This window comes from Struthio camelus, chromosome 5 (assembly GCF_040807025.1).
Source record: "Struthio camelus isolate bStrCam1 chromosome 5, bStrCam1.hap1, whole genome shotgun sequence".
Lineage (NCBI taxonomy): Eukaryota > Metazoa > Chordata > Aves > Struthioniformes > Struthionidae > Struthio > Struthio camelus.
Genome location: NC_090946.1, coordinates 22069896 through 22092636, shown reverse-complemented (window position 1 = coordinate 22092636; position 22741 = coordinate 22069896). Strand labels below are relative to the sequence as shown.

Genomic DNA, 22741 nt, shown 5'->3' with positions numbered 1-22741 from the left:
ATATTGTCTTAGTTTCATGTTAAGATAATCAAACTACTCCAATGGCTACTGTTCTGGCCCACAGGTTTTCACAGCTGAACTTTATCTGTTATCTAAGTAATGCTGCTTCTACTTTGTCAAAGTCATAATTTAGTTGCGTCACCTTTAGTATCATACGGAATATAACTGAAATACTTAATAACATACTGTTTTTCAAAATCTGTCTTTTCTACACAGAGGGAAAGAGAAATCTTTTAAAAAATATTGAAATAGGACTTATAGGTTAGACTGTAGTGTTTGTTTTTGTATCGTTAAATTATATAGGTTGAAAAAGTTAATTGACCGTAAACTGTTACTGCAGACTAATTTAGAAAAAACCCAATGAATCTAGTATCAGTCTTGGTTGAAAGACAGTCATGAAAAGAAATGGATATGTAATGCAACCTTTTTCATATTTTAACAGAAATTAGATTCTCATCTGAATTTTGCTTTTGAATGAGGTGGTTTTTTACAAAGTTGATTTCTGAATCAAGTTGCTATGGTGTTGGTTTCATTGTTTAGTTAATTCTGTGCTTGGTTGCTATGGAAATACTTATTTACGGAGCTAATGCCTAACGGCGTCGAACAGATGCTACTAGCAACTAGGAATCTTTTCTATTTGACCAGTGAAGGACTTGGTCAAAAGTAGAAACTCATTTTGTGTACTCATTTTTTCTCCATTAAGATTTTGGATCATGGAGTGCTGATGGATGATGTCAAATAGACCCAATTTTATTTTCTTAAAGAACATATTAAAAAGCCTGCTGAATCTCCAGGATAGTATAGCCATTGCAACTAAAACTTTTCAGTTACCTAGTGTAGATAGTCTAACAACTGCGTTACTAATCTTAATGTTGTATATGCCTTCATATGGATTATGCATTTCAGCTTAAGGTGTATAGCTTATTTATTAGTTTTATTTTAGTTCAGAAATTTCTTTTTAGAATCGTAAACTATGAAACAATTTTTTTGGCCCTATATTTTGAATATCTGCATAAATATGAATATTATCTTTAGTATAATTTTGGAAATTTTAGCCTTTCAAATGCACATAAGTTAAGTAATTCTTGAATGGTTAAGAGTTTTTTGTTTTGGGTTTTTTTTTTGTGTGTTTTACCTTAAGTTAAATTACTTTGAAAATATTATTGTATATTTATCTGTCCAAATACCTTGCAAGTCAAGCTTTTAAAAGGTTTTTTTTAAAGAAGTTGTTTAAAATACTTATTGTACTTTTATAGTAATTTCAGTGCTCTGAACTTGAGAAGAGTAAAACCCATAGGCTTTTATTATGCTTAAACTTCTAGAAGTTTGAACTACTTTTTAAACATGACTTTAGCCAAATAGAGTTGACACCCATGCAAAGAAGGTGGGAAGGAGTTCCACTCCCTCCGTCATTAACACTCATCTCAGTTATGCTTCTATCACAGATCCTCACTGCACCAGGATGGGAAAGATAACTTTTTTTATATAGAAAAATAATTTAATATTTTTTTCCAGAGCTATGCTATTTTTCATTGACTATATTCTGCCACTTTTCATCTAGACTTACAAGCTAGTCAGAGGAGGGCTTATTTCCTTACTTTTTCTTTGTAGTAATTATTATTGTTTGTACCCTTTGCAGACTGAACTGTAAACCATATTAGGAGAGGCCTATATTACTGCAACAGATGTACATTTTTTTAAACATGTGCTTTCCAAAAGAGCCATGCCGAAATTTGGTAAAATTAGGTTTGACTGAACATCCATTGAACTGAATATAGTAGTTCAGTCTTCTGAATCATGACTGTGGGAAAGTTGTTGTGCTTTAATATTTATTTATCTATTTATTTATTTTATTTATTGCAGTGAAGTAAATTCCTTCTGGGGGTACTCTTAGCCTGCTTTGAGTGACATATTTCAGTTGACCTAAACTCATCACCAACTAGTGGAGGCTGAATCAGAAAACATCACTTGTACTTTAGGGGTTTTTGAAAGGTGGCTTGTCTTAACTGTGTTGATACTTATTTCTTAGGCAAATCGATTCAGTTCTTAAGTTTAAATGTCATACAGTCTCTGACTGTTAATGAACAAGGCATACAACTGTGTTCAAAACCCAAGGCAGCTTGTCCAGCAGTTTTTTAAAAATAGGAAAGTGTGGCCGTTGCTCTTTGGATGACCCACAGTGAATTGAATTGGGAGACTCTAGGAGTAAAGTCAAGCTGATATGCCAACTTCTCCTCTAGACTGACTGGTTATTTGGAATACATGTTTATGGGGAAGGGCTAGATTGCTCGCCTCAGCAGAAGTTCGTCTGCAGTATCGGAGCCTGCTGCAGCTTCATTTTCAAGTTAAGGTGAGGTGAGCTCCCGCTTGTATGATTGCTGGGGTGTGGGCACTGGGAGCTGATGCTCAGGAGCTACAATGTGTGAGCTGCTGAGCAGCAGTTTGAGCAGAAATTTGTAGCTTGGAACTTCTACAAGTCCTGTCCCTCCTAGATCAGGTGTTTCTGCTTGGAGGAGGTAAGGAAGAATGTTATGTGCAAGTGGGTTACAAAATCCTGCTGTTGCAGAGTACAGTTCTTTCTGCAACACGTCTGATGGTTGCAAAATCAAAGACTGCTGAGGCTCTGCCTAAGACCTATTTTAAGGTCGATCTATCTGTTCACTTTAAACTAAAATAAACTGTATTCCTTCTTACTCCTGTTCTGCTGTAAGATCAGGACATCTCTGGGAATACTTTGTAACTCTTATTGATGATCCACAGTAGCTAATTACAGCTCTGACTTCCCCCAAAATAATGCCAGAAATACACCTCTTTTATTACTCCACTGAAGCTGCAGTTAAGCTAATTAAGCTAAGTCTAGTAGGTACTGAGAAACAAGGTGTGGTTTCCTTACAGGTAGTTTTTGAGTAGAATCATATGTTAAGGAGTAAGTTTTTTAAATAGAAATGTTTTTGTAAAGAAGCAGAATTTATCAGCTGATGCCTTTAAAACTGTCACCCACCTTTGTCCCTCAGACCAATCCTATTCTGCAGTAGGTGTATTAAGGAATATGCTGCTAGTTTCTGTTCCTTTCACAGTGGGAAATAGTTATTTGTTAGGGGGGCAGAGACAGGATTTCTGGATTTGAGTGCCATCTTGTGGTCTAGTATAATCGTCCAAGAAAAGTTAATAAACCCCCTTCAATGATTACCCTGTAAAGATTTAATTACTAAAGAGAGTTACTGAGTCATATTTTCTGTGGAAAAATATTCACTGTGTAGTGATCTACATTTTGTGCCTAGTAGAAGAAATTGTAACTTTGAGCCAACAGCTTTTATTGACTCGTAACACTTGCCAGTGAATATTTTTTTCCCTCTGCAGCTTCAAGGCTGCTTCTTTACTACAGCAGGGCCAAAGTAAAGGGGAGATCATTCAGGAGCCTAGGACTGAACCTTTTTAGTCTTATAGATTGACGTCCAAAATTATGACAGTATAGATTGTGTGTGTCCGTGTGTGTGTATACAGCTAAAATGCTGAATAAAAGAGGTTGCACCATTAAAAGTAGCTGCACTTACAGTTTTAGTACAGAGAAGTTCAGGAGTTTACAAGGGCATGAGTATTTTCTGAAGGTCTCATTTACAGCAAATAAATAAAATCAGGTAACATACCACAGGTTTAAAGAAAAAAGAAAAAAATACTAAAAGAGGTGGTGGTGGGGGAAGAACCCTCTCCCATGTCCTCCCGTGGTGGTTGCAAGCAAGTTGATACAGCTTTGTGGGCCGTTAGTACCAAAGGTTGCTGTTACAGCTAACAAAACTTATATGGACACTCACGTGGATGTCTGATCTTTGGGGCTGGCTGAGTCAAAAGTCAGTGAACCAGATTGATGCAATCTTCAGGTCTGTGCTTTGGAGGACAGACAGAAACCAGAAAGATTTACCTGTTTGATGCAGTAAGTAAGTATCAATCTGGAAAGGGAGACTTGAAAATGAGGAGCTGTTTTTTAAAAAAACTACCTGGATTTCAAAATCATTAAGCTGGACAGCTCATTTTAGTTGCTGTTACGGAGGATAAAGCTTTCATCTTTACAATGATCATGCTAAAACCAAATGCTTCATGCGACATGGGTTTGGCCGGAAAGATACTGTTGGTCATTATCCTAATGCTTATTACTGACATGCTACACTTAACCTTATATCTTCAAGATCAAAAAAAAAATTTTTTTTTGTTGCATAAGTAGAAAGTAGTTCAACATCCTAAAAACAAAAATATAAGTTCTGAATTCTTAGATGTAGATCTTTTCACTTTATGTAATATGACCTCTGCTATAGCATAACTTACTTCCAGGTTAAGTGCATGCTTAATGGTTAGAACTCTTAAGTTTTCGTAATAGTTGGATGTTATAACTGTTAACTTTAAGCACAGTGTTTAATGGTGACTGTATGAAGAAAACAGAAGAGAAAATGTTACTCTTCCAATGTCACCCTTGCCTGGGCACTGAAGACAGTTCAGCCTATCTTTCCTTATTGACACTTTCTGTACCTTCTGCCGAACAAGTTTCAGATTGGAAGGTTGTATTTTCTCCCCAAAAGAGATGTTAGACATAGAAGAACAGAAGCAAATATACGTTTCACCCATTAAAATAAGCAGAATAACTTAAAAGGCTGCAGAATATGAACCACCAAGCAGGGATATGGGTATCTTATCTGTGCTCTGTAGCTATTGGATTATCTTTATATTTGTTTAATTTGTAAATGCAGTTTTTTGCATAACATGCATTTATCAGAGAAAAGTAGAACCTGGTCCATTATGGTATTTTAGTGGCTGTCAAGAAGTCACAAAGACTGAACACTTCAGATATGTGAATTTCATTTTGTTGTATGTTGTTTTTATTTTTGATCAGTGTAGAAGAAAAATTAAGTGAGCATAGCTGACGTATTTGAAGCTGATAGCATCTTCAGATTGTGTTGCTGACGTTCTTCTGTGGGTCTGGTGGTTTTTGTGAAGTTATTAAGGACGCGTCAGTTTGCAACCATATTCAAACAGAAACTAAAAAATACTTCTCCCTCAAGAAAATGCTTTTAAAAACACAGCAGGTCTTTAACCTGAGGTATTGGAGAGATTTTTTTGCCTTTTTATTTTAATTATGTTAATACAAGTGCTTTCTGTGCCATATTTACAATACCGCTACAGTTTGAATAGCTCTGGAAAATAATGTAAAATAATTCAGAAACAGAAAAGAAAAAAGTAAACATTTTAAATTGCATCCTCTGTATTATTTTTAAGAGGAGAGAATATTCATGCAGCTAGTACAAAGGGCCACAAGTCACTGAAGTTCATGCAGTTACAATAATTAAATTAAATAAAAATCAATGAATTGAATTTTTCTATTTATTTTTTATTTAGATTTCCTACAGAAAACTATGACATTTGCTTAAATTTTAGGCATACTATAGATACTATATTTCATTTCACTGACAGAGCAGGGAAAAATAAGTCATATGTAACCTGATGGTGTATACGTAATAGGTTGTCTGTTATAATGTAATGTGATTAAAGATGCTGGATATGTATAACGTGTTTTTCATGGAGTTGCTGCAAGGTTTCTGAATGGTGAGCAGTTGATACAGTGTATTAGATTTTTACCAAAAGATTAGCAGTTGCATTTCAGCAAAAAACAAACTAGAAATACTTATAAAAAGCAGTTTAGGTAAAGACAATATCGTCCAGAATGCTGATTTTATCAAGGTCTGCATGTACCTATGGAAAGTATATGTAGGGAAGTGTATGCACTGACAGTACAGTCAGTGAAAGTATTTCTTGGCCTCTTCTGTTAGGTTTAACCCCTACTTAATATCTTAATTAGTGATGGAGCATATGAAAAAGATGGGATGAGTGTCAGTCTCAATAACAAGGATTGTGTACCAGTAAAATATTTGGACAACATGACAAAGATTCATAGCTTTCTCCGCTGAAGAACATTTGTTTGCCACTTATCACTCATTTAGAATCATAGTCTTATGTTACTTTTGAGTGGCCAAGTTCAGTGGTACAAGCAGAGAAACTAGCATAATTGGCTATATGCAGTGCTTTCTTCCTGTTTATGAACCCATCCATATTTAGGCATATCTGAGGTGACTCTTCTCCCCTCGGCTTCTCCATTTAGGAATTAAAAACACAGTAGATTGCCTAAGTTTGTCCTCTTGAAAAATAAATTTGTTTTGTGAGCAGCAGAAATAAGAAATTCTGGTTTCTAAATCTTTCTGTCTACCTTTTGTCCTACGCCTGTGTCAAAATACTCCAGCTTCTTTACCTTCAGTATCTAATTTGACCTTCCTCTTTGCACTAATATAGTCCCACTTAGCTCTTCTTTTCTTCAGTGTTTTGTAACTTTCAACTAGGACAGAAATAGCTTATGGTCAGAATGTGATTGATTAGTTTGTAGGCTAAATGAAACAGGAAAACATTGAGCTTAGTTTCTCCCTCAGGGGAAAAATGACTATGGTGCTCTCTCCTGCCCCAGTCAGTCACTTCCACAAATTGTACATGAAAGTGATACTCTTTGAATTCTGTCCATCTCCCGAATTTGATGGAGATTGGTCAGTAGAGTCAAAAAGTTATGAGACAGAGAGAAAGATGGAGAACGGGAGAGAGCCAGATTGCTAGATCATACATGCTTTGTTTCCTTAGCAAAGTTTCCGATCCCACTACAGGACAGGATAACTGCATTGGCTCTCCCTGAGTTCTTAAAGTGTATTCATTCATCCTTGCCAAAGATATGAAAAGATCCTATATAAGGATTCTAGAATTTGGGTAATAAATGAGCATAAATGAAAATTATAGGTTCAATCCTACAGAGTTTTACATGTCAGTAATCCTATATATGCAGAACTATTTGAAAATTTTCAGTGGCTTTTTTAATGGTGTCTTGAGAACCCAGAAATTCTTGTGGGAACGTTATTTTTCCCTTTTCTTATCCCTTTTTTTTTTTTTTAATCCACAAACAGTTTTAAATGTTATGACAACAAAAAGCTTTTTTTAAGATTCATCAAAATGTCAATTTTTTAAAAATTATAAAGCATAAAATTATTTTAAGGTGATTGAGGTATTTCTTAATCATGAAATGCACAGATTTTCCTAAAACCAGGGTTGTAGTGGATCTCTGCAATTAGGTTTCTTTATTCTGGGACTAAATTAAAAAAAGATGCTGTATTTTAAGCTGTTCCTTAAATGAGTTTGAGAACTAGCTAATGCAAGATGTATCCAGTCACTTTGGCTGTGAATTTATTGCATGTTATTTACAATAGATACAAGTTTTTAATCTATAAATCCACTTTAATATTCTGAGATACACCTACTGTAAGAAGATTTTTGCTCTACACTTCTGTAACTCAGGTAGGAAGCTCTAGTATGAGATTTGACAAGCCTGATAGCCATGTGCATGTACGCTCAGGACATGCTATTAGGCTTTTCTTTCCTCAGTAATTTCGGGGTATGTTTTATAGTTTAAGGAAAAACAAGTTTTTATTATTTTTCCTTTTGCTGTGAGTCTAGTAGCTAAATGCTGGTTTTCTTGATAATTTAGCTGTGTTTATACAAGATATTGGAGATTTTAGGATAGGTTTGCTTTTATGAGTCTGGGTGGATAGAAGTAGAAAAGCACTGTCATCTGCTAATTTAGTGTACAGGTTACATGATTTATCAGTGATCCAGAGATATTAGAATAAGGCCATATCATTATTCTGTCATCAGGATATCTCTGTTCCACGCAGATTCAACACTTTTTAGGGCTTTTTCTGTGGTGGTGGTAACTGAGACAATTACATAAGTTTCATCCTACCAGAACAAGAAGGGAGAAGTGTTTTATATTACATCACATGATTAAGATTTATTCCACTGTGTTTTTTTTTCAGTGCTAACATATAGTCTATTACTCTTCATTTTTTACAGATGATTCTTTGGGATTGGGATTTGAAGCAATGGTGCAAACTCTATTACCAGGTCAGTCTATAATGAATTCGTTAATGAAATGTGATCAAGTAAAGAGTTCACTGTGAACTGTTAGATTTCAGGTTTTCTATTGAGAATTTGCAGTTACCTGGGTTGTCATAGTACGCTCTAATTCTATGTAGCAGAGACTTGAAATTTAGCAATTCTGACCACGTTGACAGGATGCACTTTCTTTAGCGTACATGACAACAGACTCAAATCCAGCTAAGAAGGGAGTGCTGTCTGAAATATCCCTTAGCATAATGTTAGAGAGTAATTACCCAGCAATGTCATGACGCAACCTGATAGCCTTCTCTGATGTGACAACTGACTGGGTTGATGAGGGGAGAGCACTGGACGTTGTCTGTCTTGACTTCAGCAAGGCTTTTGACACTGTCTCCCATACCATCCTCATAGGCAAGCTCAGGAAGTGTGGGCTGGATGAGTGGACAGTGAGGTGGATTGAGAACTGGCTGAATGGCAGAGCTCAGAGGGTTGTGGTCAGTGGTGCAAAGTCTAGTTGGAGGCCTGCAGCTAGCGGTGTCCTCCAGGGGTCAGTCCTGGCTCCAGTCTTGTTCAATGTATTCATCAATGACCTGGAGGAAGGCACAGAGTGCACTCTCAGCAAGTTTGCTGATGATACAGAACTGGGGGGAGCGGCTGACACACCAGAAGGCTGTGCTGCCATTCAGAGGGACCTGGACAGGCTGGAGAGGTGGGTGGAGAGAAACCTCATGAAGTTCCACAAAGGCAAGTGCAGGGTCCTGCACCTGGGGAGGAACAACCCCAAACACCCGTACAGGCTGGGGATTGACCTGCTGGAAAGCAGCTCTGCCGAGAAGGACCTGGGTGTTCTGATGGACAACAAGTTGACCATGAGCCAGCAGTGTGCCCTTGTGGCCAAGAAGGCCAATGGTATCCTGGGTTGCATGAGGAAGAGTGTTGCCAGCAGGTGGAGGGAGGTGATCCTGCCCCTCTCCTCAGCCCTGGTGAGGCCTCACCTGGGGTACTGTGTCCAGTTCTGGGCTCCCCAGTCCAAGAGAGACATGGCACTCCTGGAGAGAGTCCAGCGGAGGGCTCCAAAGATGATGAGGGGACTGGAGCATCTCTCCTCTGAAGAAAGGCTGAGAGAGCTGGGCCTGTTCAGTCTGGAGAAGAGAAGACTGAGAGGCAATCTGATCCACGTGTACAAGTATGTGAAGGGGGGGGTGTCAAAAGGATGAGGCCAGACTCTTCTCCATGGTGCCCAGTGACAGGACAAGAGGCAACAGGCACAAACACAGGAAGGTCTGTCTGAACATGAAGAAAAACTTCTTCACTGTGAGGGTGACAGAGCCCTGGAGCAAGTTGCCCAGAGCGGTAGTGGAGTCTCCTTCTCTGGAGATATTCGAAAGCTGTCTGGACACAATCCTGGGCAACGCGCTTTAGATGACCCTGTTTGAGCAGGGGGGTTGGACTAGATGATCTCCAGTGGTGCCTTCTAACCTCAACCATTCCGTGATTCTGTGAAAAGTCAGGGCTACCACGATCTCACTTTTTTTCTGACTGCTTGTTTCTCCCCCTCTTTCTTGTATCAGCACTAGTGTCTAATCAACCAGTGTTGTTCAAGAAGTTGTGCCAAACAAAATCTAATCACTTTTTAACGTAATTTTTAGGGTTTATTTCAGCAGAATCAAGGATAATAAAGATAGCGAAGCTGAATCAACTCTAACTTAAACAGGCTTAAGCTGCTGTTGAAATTGTACCCCTATAAGGGGTTTATAATGGTTTGGCAGCTAAAATTTCAGTTGATTTTATTGGAGGAGATAGAATACCGAGTTTAATTCTAAGAGAAAGTAATAAAAAATTGAAATAAGAAAAATTGACCTCAGATCTTTATTTTAAAAAGAGAAAAGGAAACTGATAGCTAGTGGTGAATTCTGAAATATGTTTCTGTTGAAACATAAGAGAGACTTTGTAGAAATTAATTAGCCCTGTTCTTTTTTCCCCATCTCTGACTTGTGTAACAATCACTTTATGATCATTACTAAAAAGATACTTGATGTACGAAAATGTGGCAATTTTGTTTATGGACTCAGTTTTGAAATTATATAGAATTTTGGGTCTAGTTTTGATGGGATTATTTGTAAAAATTCTCAGAACATAACATTTTGCTCTATGGTATGTGAATATGTATGTACCTATACTTTTTCTTCAGAAGAACTGCATTTTATTTTTGGTGATGGATAAGATGCTCATTTAAAACTTATATAACAGTGAAATGTTTCAAAACGTTAATTGTTTGCAATATTTCCATCTATTCTAGAATGCTGGCAGTGGAAATGGAGTTGATCTTTCAGTACTAAATGAGGCTGGGACGATGCTAACAGACCTTCTGACTGATCCCTCCCTTTCACCACAAGTGGTTTCTTCCCTTCGAAACATTAATAGTTTGATAGGTGCTTTCTTAGGCACGTGCAAGCCGAAGGCTAATCCATTCACACCGTTTCCTGGTTTCTTCCCCTGTCTTGAAATAGAGGACCCTGCTGAAAAAGGAGATCGAAAATTACTCAAGGTCAAACAACTGTAATTGTAATTTACAAGTGTGTTGCCATTTTTAAGCAATTTGTCAAAGGCAATTCTCCTGGAAGAAATGTTTCTTTGTATGGATAATAGTTTCTTTACTGAACATCTGTGAACTGCTGTTAAGGTCAAAAGAAAGACGCTGTGAAAACACACTGAATGAAGAGTGAATAAGTACCAAAATACAAATTCAAGTGTTTGATGAATAGACAGGTGAAAGTTTCTGGTCTACAATCTAAAAATAAACAGAAGATTCCTCAAAATAAGCACAGAATTAAAAAAAAATAGTGTAAAATCAAAGAGTTAAATATTCATAGTATGGCATGAATAGGGCTCTTAATTGTCCTATGTCTTGATCTAGCAGTTATTGTTGGTGTGGCTTTTTCCTTGACTTGTTTTGTCCTCAAAGATATTTACTATTGTAAACATCAAACTAACCATCAGAAAAAGAAACAAGTCAGCTATGTGAAGGTAAAAATAATGTCTTTTGCCTCAGCAGCAGATGACACTATGGGACCAATGTGTATATCTACTGTCACCTCCCCATTATCTAGGGTAAACAACTGTAAGCAAGGACGTAGTTACTATATGATGTTATGGAACACAATGCAAAAACATTCACATATACAAACTCAGCTGTGGTGCATCAGAGCTTAGTAGTTCTAGGGCAGTGCGGTGCTGACAGCTTGAAGCTGGCTTTTGCAGCTATCTCTGCTCTGTACCTCCCATAGCACTCAAAGAAGCTTGTTACCTTAGGTGTGCCGTCTGCTTGTTCTCAGCCCTTACAAAAACTGGAACCCATACAAATAGGTAACTTGCACACACACGGTCACAGGGACTGGCAGGCACTGGCTCTGCCCCTGTCTGCTGGGGGAGGCATACTGTTATACGTTTTGGTGGATAGTTCGGTAAGCCAGAGCTAGTAAATTGTGAGTTATTTCCACACACAACCATTTGAGTGCCGTTGCCCTGCATTGTGGAGGGCTTCAATCATGTACAGTGATGATGCCCTCTGTCTGGGCTGCAGCGTGTCTAACTTGCAAAGTTTCCCAGTGTGGGAGTGGTGAAGGAGCTCTGGGAACCCCACACTAGATGCTGTGAAGCTAACAAGGAGAAACAGAGCAAGCTCTGAAGTACCACGGCTCACTTGTCCGCAAGTTCCACAATACTTGTGCTGTCATTATTTAGTATCCCAGTTATCAAAATCTCAAGCTATCCTGGATGCTGGTAAGTTTCCGGATGCTGGAGAGGTGACTGTGGAGTCATATGACTGAGAGTCATATGAAAAGTGATCCATAAGCCTGTATCAACTGACCATATTTAAAAGATCTCCATTTTTAAAAGCAATGAAGAATAATTCTCAGACCATATGGATTTCAAACTGCAGGTATCTTTACGTATTTTAAATGTGAGGGGGAAAAAAATGTGCAACTGATAATTATCCTAATAAGCAAAATATTTTTAAATATACCTTTTTAATTTTCTTAAGCTATAAGAGTCAACCTAAGATTCTAGTGTCATATCCTATCTTCAAAAGCAATAAATAAAATTTCAGTGACTGTTTTCAGTTATGTAAATTTTAACCGCAGTTAAATTACTTAACAGGGACTAACTAGCAGAAGTAGCCTGCCAACACCACAGCTGAGAAGAGCTCCAGGAGTTTCTGGTATTCCACCTATAGAATCGCCAACTTCTAGATGGGAACGGAGTAACAGCAAGAGATCTCATCAGGAATATAACACATCAAGGTAACCACCTAACTAGTTTTTAATGGTAGAAAAATAAACATTTTTCTGAAATGTTCATGTCTATAATGTTGGAACTTGGCAGGGGAAGTGTTTAATGTTAAATCTTGTCATTGAATTTAGTCACTAAATTCTGCCAGCATAATTTGGAAAACATTTCAAGTTAATAATACACTATACTTGTGTAGCTGGGTTTGATCTCAAGTAGAAATCAGGTCATTCTGAGTTTGAATGGCATGCTCCATGATAATAAGTAGTACTGCCTACCAGTTTTAGTAGGAAATTAGAAAAACTTCCAAAATAAATTAGTTTGTTTTGCAGTCATGTAGCTTCTAAGCCATTACTGACTTCCTCCTCCTTCTTCTTTTTATTTGAATATGTATCACTTTTGAACTTCCACATATCCAATAGTGTTTTCTAGTTAAAAAAGATTTATGTAACTGTTTTGCATTTGGTAGCTACTGTTGTGTGTATTGCAATACTTACTAGTACAGTTAGCAAGTAAGTAGTAAGGTAGATTAAAAAAGTCATCTGTCTCTTCTTGTCAGTCAGTATGATGTAAACAAAGCTTTTATTTCCATGATTATGGTTACATCTTGAGTTAGGATTAAAATTAACATCTTTTTTTTCCCTTTGTGTTTAATGTTATCTTTCAGAGTGAAACTTCACACATTTCTTTTTATTTAAATTTGTATGCTTTTGTGTAATGTCTTGTAAGAAAAGTACAAAAGATATGTTTGAAATTTTGTTGCAGTTTAAATCAGTAAAAATTTGTGTGTTTTTTTGTTTTGTTTTCTGCATACCTGCTTTCTCTTAAAACTTCACTATTTTTTTACATGAAACGTTAGGAACAGTATTATAGATTTGTTCTTTTTTTTCTTTTTAAGAGAAAATGTGTATTATGCTCATATTTAATAATTACTAGTAGTGGATGAAAGTTTATGCACAGTTTATGTGTCCAAGAATTTATTTATCAAGATTACATTTAGTTTTAAAGCAAATCCTTTAAGCAATTTGGCCATTGTCAGGGACATTTTTTTCCTTTGAATAAAATAGGCTATTCAAGCCTTGATATAATAAAACTCAATTGTGGCTTGTGTATAAAATATAATTGAAGATATTAAGTTGGAATTAAAATATTAAAATTTTCCATAGCTGTCATTGTCATGTCACAGCAGGATATTTTTAGTTGGGATGATTTTGACATCAACTGCTATACATTTTCTATTGCTAATCCATGGGCAATAATTCTGTTGGTCATAAGAAGTGAGGCTGAATGAGCATCACAAATTCTTATCGGCCAATATTTACAGTAGTTTAAAGGTTATATTTTCATACTGATTTGGCTATTCAGTGTTTGAAAGTCACCGCTGTTATATGCAGTGGAAATAACTAGAGACCAGACTTTAAGCCGAAGACTGTGGGACTTCGTTTTGAGGTTTTGTACTTCTCGTTCAGACGCTTTGTAGGTTTACGAGAGGAGGAGGAATTCCTTACAGCTTCTACAGACAAAAGAACGTGCTCAAGCATACCTGGTTAAAAGCGGCAGTGCAGAAAACACCCTCTTCTCACTAAATTATCCCTTGACTCTGGTGACTAGCACTCATACCTTGCCACCCCTTAGGATGTCCCCTCCTCAGTCTCAGCATTGCACCAATCCTGTTACCTCCCTCAACCCCCTGCCATGCAGGCCTGTAATATTTGGTCCCTTTCTCGTGGTTTGCCTTCTTCCTTTCAGGGATCTTGCCAGCTCTTGTACTATCCAAGTCCCCTGGCATCTTCAGTAATCATTCTCCTCAAGTTCCCTTTTACTTATATCATAAGATATGGTTAGATGAGGTAGTTGAACTGGCATAGCTGTTCCTGCTGACAAAAGAGGCAGTCCTTCACTGCTAGAATGCGCACCTGGCGCTTTTGTGCCATTGGAAATACCATGCCCAGGTTTGTGAGTCAGCCCCTTAAATTGTCAGAGATTAACTCAGCAAAAGAAAAGGCATAGTTTTTCTTGCAGTAGGGAGCTGATTAACTCACTGAGGGACCATGTAAGTGTCATAGGAGAAGCCGGGAGGAGTGTGCAGATGGTAAAAACAGAGACTGGAACCTCCATTCTCAGAACAGCAGACTGTTCCCTGGGAAGAAAGCTTGTCAAAAATCAATAGATTTTTACATAAACAACTGTTTTCAACTGAATCCTAGTAGATAGGACATTACATAGTGGTATGATAGATAAATATTAGTACAAAAATTGATTTAATGTTCCAGAAGTTTTTCTGTCTATCCAGGCCATTTTCAGATACAGCTCTAAAGAGCTTCTCTTTTATTTGCCTGCAAATTCCTGGTTTGGTTTGTCGTTCAAACACCAGTTTGAGGTGAACTGACCTTGCTTAATAGTCATCTTACACTATAAAATACCAATGTAGCATTTTTCAGCGCTTTAAATTAGTACATCTAAGTTAGGATTGCTCAACAGTGTGCAAGTAGTGAAAGATGTCAAAGTTGGCAACCTAAACTTTGTTCAAAGTTGCTTAACATGTCAACATCAGACTTCAAAATTATACATCTATCTTTATTCTTTAGCTCACATATTTAAATTTAGCTAGCACTTTTTTTATATTTAAACAAATGATGATAGGTCGAGTATTATTTGTGGGTTTGATAACTTTTGTTTAAAATCTGATTAAACAAGTTGAAATCTAGGTGGGTAAATACAGTTTTCCCCATATTAAAATGAAATAATTAGTCTTGCAGAAAGTATTTTCCCTTTCAAGTACATCTCTACAGTTATTTTCAATTCCATATCATGTTGTTGTTTACAGAAGAAAAATATGTAATTGGAATTTTGGAGTGCAGTTTCATGCCTACAACAGCAGGTGGCATAACTTAATTGAGGGAGCTATGCTGTAGCTACTGAAATGCAATATAATTTCATTAACATCAAAAATGGTTTTAGTTTTAAGATAATAGTAAATAAAATGATTGATTAAATATGAAAAAATGATTTGAAAAGAAAGCCATAACTATGAAAGATTGTCATGGTATTTCCAATTTAACCAATCTTTTAAATATTCTCCAATCTGTTATTTAATAGTCTGCTCTGTTAACACCTATACTAGAGTATTTGATATTATCATGAAAGAATGCATTCATGTAGAGCTATGTAATATTTAGCAGTAGACTTTTAAAGAATTATGCTAAACACATAATAATTCAGCAAATTCTAATTACTTTCATTGTCTTGAAAATTTGTCTTTCCATAGCATTCCTTTAAAAACCTTGGCAATGAAGGAATTGTTCATTGTTCTGTGAAAAGGTCTAGCTAGTGAACAATTATTCAAATTACTCAGAAAGATATTGTATTTTTTCTAGGTAACATTCTGGAAAAGCAAAGGGCATTTTAGAAAGTAAAAATTATAGCAAGTCGTCTGAAGACTTTTATTATCTTTTTAGGACTGCGTAGGATTCTCTGTTGCTTTCTATTCCATATAATGGACATGTGTAGCTCATCTTTAACTTGACCTCATTGTAGCGCTCTGTTTTTCTTGAATGCTGGTGGAACTGTATTAGAACAATCTAGCCATTTTGCAGGCATTTTATTTGACAAAAATGGAGTACAAGACAATAAAGGAAAATATTTTATTGTTTTATCTTTAGCCAAGGATCTCATTCAAATGGGTCTTTTGGTGCAAACCTACTGGCAATACCAAAACAAAGATCATCATCTATGACGTTGACTCATCATATAGGTCCCAGACGAGTAGGTAAGGTGTTGTAATTTGTATAGTTTAGTGACAAGATGTCAAGATTGACACATATGAAGATTTAATTCAAACTGCTTACAGTATATCATGTGTTACAATTATTTCTTTCATATAAATGTGACGTGAATATAACATTAGCATATAGCATATATTTTAAAAAGGTTTTATTTTTAATCTACTTCTAAGAATACGCAGAATTATAGTTAACACTGTCAACTTTGTACAAGTCCCCTCTATCTTCCTCATCCTGGGTATGTGCAAAATATTGTTCTAGTCAGTGGTTAGTACTTGCTGAAAATTGCAACGTTCACTTACCGTAATGTGTGACCTGAAAAGTACTGCGGTTTTTTGCATTGCAACAGTGTCATTTAGATGCACCTAAAATATCTGATAGAAACCTGAGAAAAATATTTAATAACATTTTGGGAGGAGTGGCAGTAGATTTTATTTTTACATTGTTGGTGTTACAAGATAGTAGAGGTTGTAATAGCAGTGCTGATATAACGGGTATATCAGTTTTTCAGAGGTTACGATTGGTCTGTTTTCCCATATTAAGTGAAAACATGCAAAGTGACCTTTTTCTGACAGTTCTGCCCATCCTTTTTCTGACAGTTCTGCCCATCCATTTTAGCATAATTTTAAAAATAACCTCTGTTCTAAGTTTTTGGATTGTACATCTAAACTTTTTTCAGCTTGAGAGAGCGCAATTCGTTTATTCTCATGAAAAATACATCTCATTAGTTTTCTTTGGGTTATTTACTGATACTTTGTTTCATGCTTCTAAACACCAAAGAGCGTGTGAAGTCAGGTCAGCTCTTGCAGTTTGTTGCATGTAGATATGTTGTTGCATGCTCTCATGATCTGCCTTCATGAAAATCTGGGCTGCCTTCTGCTTTCTGCAGTTTTCTGCCTTGACTTTAATACTTCTTCCAAACTCTGAGACAAGTGAATTAAACTTTCATTGACAGATTTTGTTTGGCATCTAATACTGATGCATTCTAGATCAGGTTCCTCCTGTGCACTGAAAGAGAATCTTGTGGAAAATACTGTTGAATGTGTGCACACAAAGGGGATAAAATTAAGTACCTAATTCTGAAATATTAATCTATTTTAGCTCTAGAAGAGAGTTTATAGATTGCCTCTCAACTTGCCAGATCTTTCTTTGCAGCAGTGGAGTGAGATTTACTGTCTGAAACGTCGTCCTCAGCATCTAACAATGTGGACTTTGAAAAATCTTGTATTTGACAGTAACAAAGCATTATTTGTTACTACTCTAAGGTTTGTGAGATATAAGTATCAATTTGTGGCGCTATTTGAAGAGTATAATCTATACATTCCTTATTTAGGGGATTAAATGCAGTTAGTGCTTATGCTATATATTCTCTTAGTACTTTGTTATCATGCACTGTACAATCACAAAACTTATGTTGGAATTTTTGTTTCATAGTTTGCAGCAGAACTGCTAATTCAATTATGGAATGTCAATAAAATACCTCATTATATTGCTCTTTGCGCCTTTGAGAAAGGGCATGTTGCTCTGTTTGATAAAAGTATGTTTACAGTGGGTATAACTTCCCTTGGGCACTCTGAGATAACACATATTTTGTATATTTTCACAGAGGAAAAAAAATCTTTTGGCTTGACTCATAATTTTGCTGTAAATTAAGGTCAGATTCATACTAGCCAAAGTGCAGGTTTACGAGCTTGCTTTCCTAGTTTTCAAAGACACAAGCTTGAAGTGAGCACTAGCTTATCTTTGAACAGGGATAGGGAATTTCATGGATCTAAGTGGGAAGGAGGTGTGATTTCTTATCTTGACTGACCCATGAGCAAACTTTGGGGTTTTTTATGGCTTGTTAAGACAGATTTGGGCACATTATCACAGCAATAACAAAAAGGCACATCACTGTCAAAAAGTCTTTAATCCCTTGCTTCAAAAATATGGTTACAACATTTCGGTTTTTCACTTTTTACTTTTTTTTTTTAAATACCCCAAGCATATTTTTCTTCAGTTGCAAAGCAACGAAATAAAATATTTTTCTTTAAGTTAGTTATCAATACAGAATTGTTTTTGATGAAATTTGCTGTAAACAAAAAGAAATCCTGAATCAGGCAAAGAATATGGAAAGTTTCAGCTTAAGTGGTTAAAACTTCGCCAAAGTTTAACAAAAAATAGACAAACAGAGCACTTGAAAGCCAGATGTTATAACATATGACATAGTCTGCCATACAGATATGTAGCCTATTCTGTGCTTCATATTTGTAGATCTCAAAATTTGGAATTGATCTTGCTACTTAATTTGTGTTTAACAGCATGAAATATACACAGTATTTTGAAAACTTGTACACTGGATTTTCAATATATGAAGTTCTTAATGTAATCTGAACCTAATGTAATGTTTGTTTTGGAAGGTGCTTCACCTGGCCTGAATCCTGTGGGTTCACCTGGTCATGGATCTGTCTCCAGTGGGTCTCCTATCAGTTGGTCACCTGTAGAATTTCCTGATACTGCTGATTTTCTTACAAAACCAAGCATTAATCTACATAAGCCTCTGGGATACACATTTAATTCTCCAGATTTTCAGCAGCAAGTTAAAACACCTGCAGGTTATATGTGTAACAGGTACTGTAAAGTCTTAGGTATAATTTTAGCAACTTCATATACATTGAAAATATTAATACTTTTCAAATGAAAATACATAACACCTGTATCTATTAGTATTGAAAATAAGATATGTTATCTCCTACTAATCTGTAACTATTTTATGCAGGAGTAGGATGCTTTATGTATGCCATTGCTTTGAAATAGTTCAGCCTTGGTATGAAATGCAGCAATCATTGTGTGACAGCAATGTTTTCTAAATTGTAGAAGAGGAGGACTTCATACTTAGAAATTTAATTTTTTCTATTTAAAAACTTACTAATTAATTAGCTCTACTGTATTAATTCATGGCAGAGAGTCTGGGGGAGGTGATAGATGGCTGTTTTCTAAGCACAGACTAAACCCGTATATGCGTAGTCCATGAGAAAATATCAGGGTCACTTGGTAGAGGAACTTTAAACAGCACAACTTTAAAAAAAAAAAAAAAAAAAAAAAAGAGTAATTTGCAGATATTTTTTCCATGCACCACAGCAGTAGCAAAAGAAGAAAATTACTGAATGTTTTAACTATTTCTCATATATTCTTTAAGCTGTGGACGTCAGATACTCAAGCCTGTTCCAATACCAGAATCAGAATCTGCAGACTACAAAGGCAGAAAATCAGGTAAGATTTCAAAATATGCAAATACTTGCTATCTTTTCTTAATAGCCAATTAAATTAACATTTTTGTATTTCTATATTTTTTATGTATTTTCAAATCATTTATATACATACATTTTATCTTACAACTTGCCACTTAGAATTCTAAGTGAAATAATCTGAAATATTGCCTATTTCAGAATTAGGATTTTATAATAGTCTCCCACTCATAGCTTTATAGTACTGTACTCCATAAGTCACACAAGTTCTCTACCACCTCTGTTAAACTAAACACTGAACCAGAAAGTACTACTGATGTTTCTAGCTTTTCTAAAACTTTAAATGGATTTTGTCTAATTGATTTTTCCTTTACAACTGTTTGTTATTAAGTTCTTAAGTAAAAACGGTTTTGAAACAAGCTATTAATCTGTTATACTCAGTTTAAGAATTGTTGCACAGCAGTAATTTGCAAGTTATTGATAGTGTTTATGTACATATTTTCTTTAAGGTGAAATTGGAAGCACTAGTATTTCAAAAGAATCTTTCCACCATACAGAGAGAAGAAAAGATGAAAGGAAAGAAAAGATTCATCAAACACCAAATAATCAACTTGTAAGCACGTAATTGCAAAAATACTTGCAGTAATTTTAATTAATGCAGTATTTCTTTATCATTCTAATGTACTATAAAGAGGTCTCTGAATTGCTAAGAATTGTAATGTCTGAAGGAAAATGCTGCATTGTTAGAATTCAAAATTTCATTTCATTTAATTGTGTGCTTCTATGTTGTATAAATTTCAATAGCAAGTGAAAAGAAGGATGGTGATTTTTATTAAAATTTCGTTAAACAAAATTAATTTGTAAACATTTTTTGTACATAAGTATATTCAAACACTGATTGACTATTTTCTCTCGGGTGTTTACCAAAAAATGTGGCAGATTCAGTGAGACTATCAACTTAATGTTCGTACAATGCACTGCGTTGGAAGTGGGGGGAAAAGAAATCGCAATACTCATGTTTTGCGTTTAGACATCATTTTTTTTAAAGATATTTCAACTAATGAACTGTCAAAGCTCAGTAAATAAGTTTTGTTAGCCTGCACAAAATTTTATTTTGCTTTATTAACTTAGTTTGTTTAAAAAAAAAAAAAAAGTGAAAATTTAGCACCATCTGCAGGAAGCCTGGAATCTGCTGCCCAAGAATGTGACAAGTCAAGCTTTTAACTGTGCTAGTTGTACCATTGATTTAGGATTTTCTTATAGCCACGGTTACAGCAGCATACAGTAAGTTCAATAACGCTTTATCATTTTCATAGATTTTTTTTTTGTGGTGAATGTAATTCAGAGATTAGTTTTTACTCTTATTTTAGAGATGTTGATGTGTCTTACTTTCGTACAGATGGAGCGGGGTCCTTCAGTAGAAATGATGTTAATAGAACATGATTCACTAATGGAGAAGATGAACAATTGGAATTTCCAAATTTTTGACCTTGCACAAAAATTGGGAGACCAGTCTGGAAGGATCCTTAGCCAGGTTTGTTGTTGTCTTTTATTGTATGATGTAGGGTATATAAAGTTGTCATGCTTATATATTTTGTTTAAGCTCTAGAGTAAAGTTTTGCAATCAAGTCTGTATTAATGCTAACTTGGAAAGCAGAAATATCATTTCTCATGTACTCCATCTCATTGTAAACCATGAAAAGTATTTTGTTTATAAACAAGCTGCACTAAATCTTCTGCATTTTATTCTCAATGTCAAGTAGGTTAGACTCATTCTTATTGGAGTAGACTTTGTAATAGTGTTCCATTTCCTATGAAAAATTGTCTCCTGCTTTCAGAATTGCTACCTTGTTCGTCAGCCATTTATTTTTTCTTTATTTCAGTAAAATATTTGTACCAGAGTTGCACCTGTGGGGGGAGAGAAGTGATCTTTTAGGAAGCCTTTTGCCTCTTGATTCTACAAACAATGGGATTTTTTTTTCCCATGCTGCTTTCTGCATGTAGTATCCCTTTTATCTCTTTCCAACTTACTACAAAGCTCTGTTTGGTGATCCTGTTTGCTCTCCCCTAGTTTCTCCCATCCATCAACGTCATCTGGAAGTTTCTGCCTTTTTCCTTACACTGGATCTAGCAATCATGGGTCTATAGTATGACTTAGATCTGGTTCTGATCTCACCACAAAATGTTTTTTCTTGCTAATAATTTACTTTTCTATCCTGAATTAGAACACCTATTGCTGTCAGTTCAAGGTAAGTGAAAGCAACAAGCAGTGGCAGTAAAAAAAAAAAAAAAAAAAAAAAAAAAGCTAGAAGCACCCAGATACAAAGTGTAGAGCTGCACCTGTATTGAAGAGAGGAAAAAGCAATGGGGATAATCTCATTTTTGTCATTAGATTCTGTTTGAGTACTAATGAGTACCGTTAAGAGTATTTTAGAAGTGTTTTTCACAGCTCTTTGATTCCTAGGTTAATCTTGCCTGTTCATTCCAGGTCTTTTGTGACCTTGGTTGCTGGATGCTGTTAGTGCAGTTCAGGATGCCACAGTCCATTTTTGAGAAGTGTTTTTTTCAGTGATATGCTAGTGCTCCATGACCTGTATTAGCATGCATTTAGTGAGTGTGCAATCTAGGGGACAGTGCAAACCTGTAAGGTACCTAGAGTGTGCAGGTTTCTACTCATCTCTGCCAGAACAGTTCTTCCTAATACCTTATCTGTTATGCTTAAGGCATCTGATACATATCTCAGTTAAAAGCTGAAGAAGTATATTTTACCAGTATCAACTGTATGCGCTTAGAAGGGAACATTTTTAATTCTAGCTCTCACATTGTGTGAGGGGAATATCTGGGACAGGTGGAAGAATGGACGTCCCTTCATTTTGTTCTCATGAACCTTTGAGACGTCCCATGCTTCAGGACTTTTTTTTTTTTTTTCTGAAGTGTGTGAAAAAGAGGTGACAAAATGAGAAGTGGTGTCTTGCTTAGAAAAGTTTTCTTAATTTTTGCTCGCGCGTGCTCGCTCGCTCTCTCTCTCTCTCTCTCTCTGTTAAGTTTTTTACGGTCACAAAGTTCTACTTGTAAACCAAAATATATTAACACAGTGTATGTCTGTGTGTGTAGTCTGAGTGCATTTTAAAAATATGATTTGCCAGCTAGCTTTTTTTTAAAGACTAAGATAAGTAATAATGATGAATAAAATATAGTATTTATTTGCCAAAGTCTGAAAAATAGACAGAAATTTTTTTTCATTAATTGATCTCTGTAGTAAGGTAATTTGAATTTTGAACAATATGAATAAGAATTTAGGGTTTTTTTTAGGTCAGTAATGAAACAAAGCATGAGTTCTCTAACATATTATGAAACAGGCTTGAAGAGTAGTATTAAAAGTAATCAGTTGCACATAGGATTTATCAGTAGAGAAATAAAAACTATATTATTCTGTATTTGAGAGAATATTAAGAAAATAATGGGGTT

At 35.7% G+C, this 22741-nt stretch overlaps 1 protein-coding gene across 2 annotated transcripts in view; it reads left to right on the top strand.

The window, feature by feature from the left end:
* Positions 1-22741, top strand: part of PDE3B (phosphodiesterase 3B) — a 95770-nt gene that overhangs the window by 58183 nt on the left and 14846 nt on the right. Inside the window, exons 2-9 of one of the 2 annotated variants that reach the window (XM_009684736.2) lie at positions 7930-7980; positions 10274-10522; positions 12136-12278; positions 15927-16033; positions 18446-18656; positions 19225-19298; positions 19783-19886; positions 20673-20807. In XM_009684736.2, the coding sequence (XP_009683031.2) occupies positions 7930-7980; positions 10274-10522; positions 12136-12278; positions 15927-16033; positions 18446-18656; positions 19225-19298; positions 19783-19886; positions 20673-20807 (1074 nt within the window). The remainder of the gene's footprint in view (positions 1-7929; positions 7981-10273; positions 10523-12135; positions 12279-15926; positions 16034-18445; positions 18657-19224; positions 19299-19782; positions 19887-20672; positions 20808-22741) is intronic. The other variant, XM_068944957.1, reaches the window with a different exon arrangement.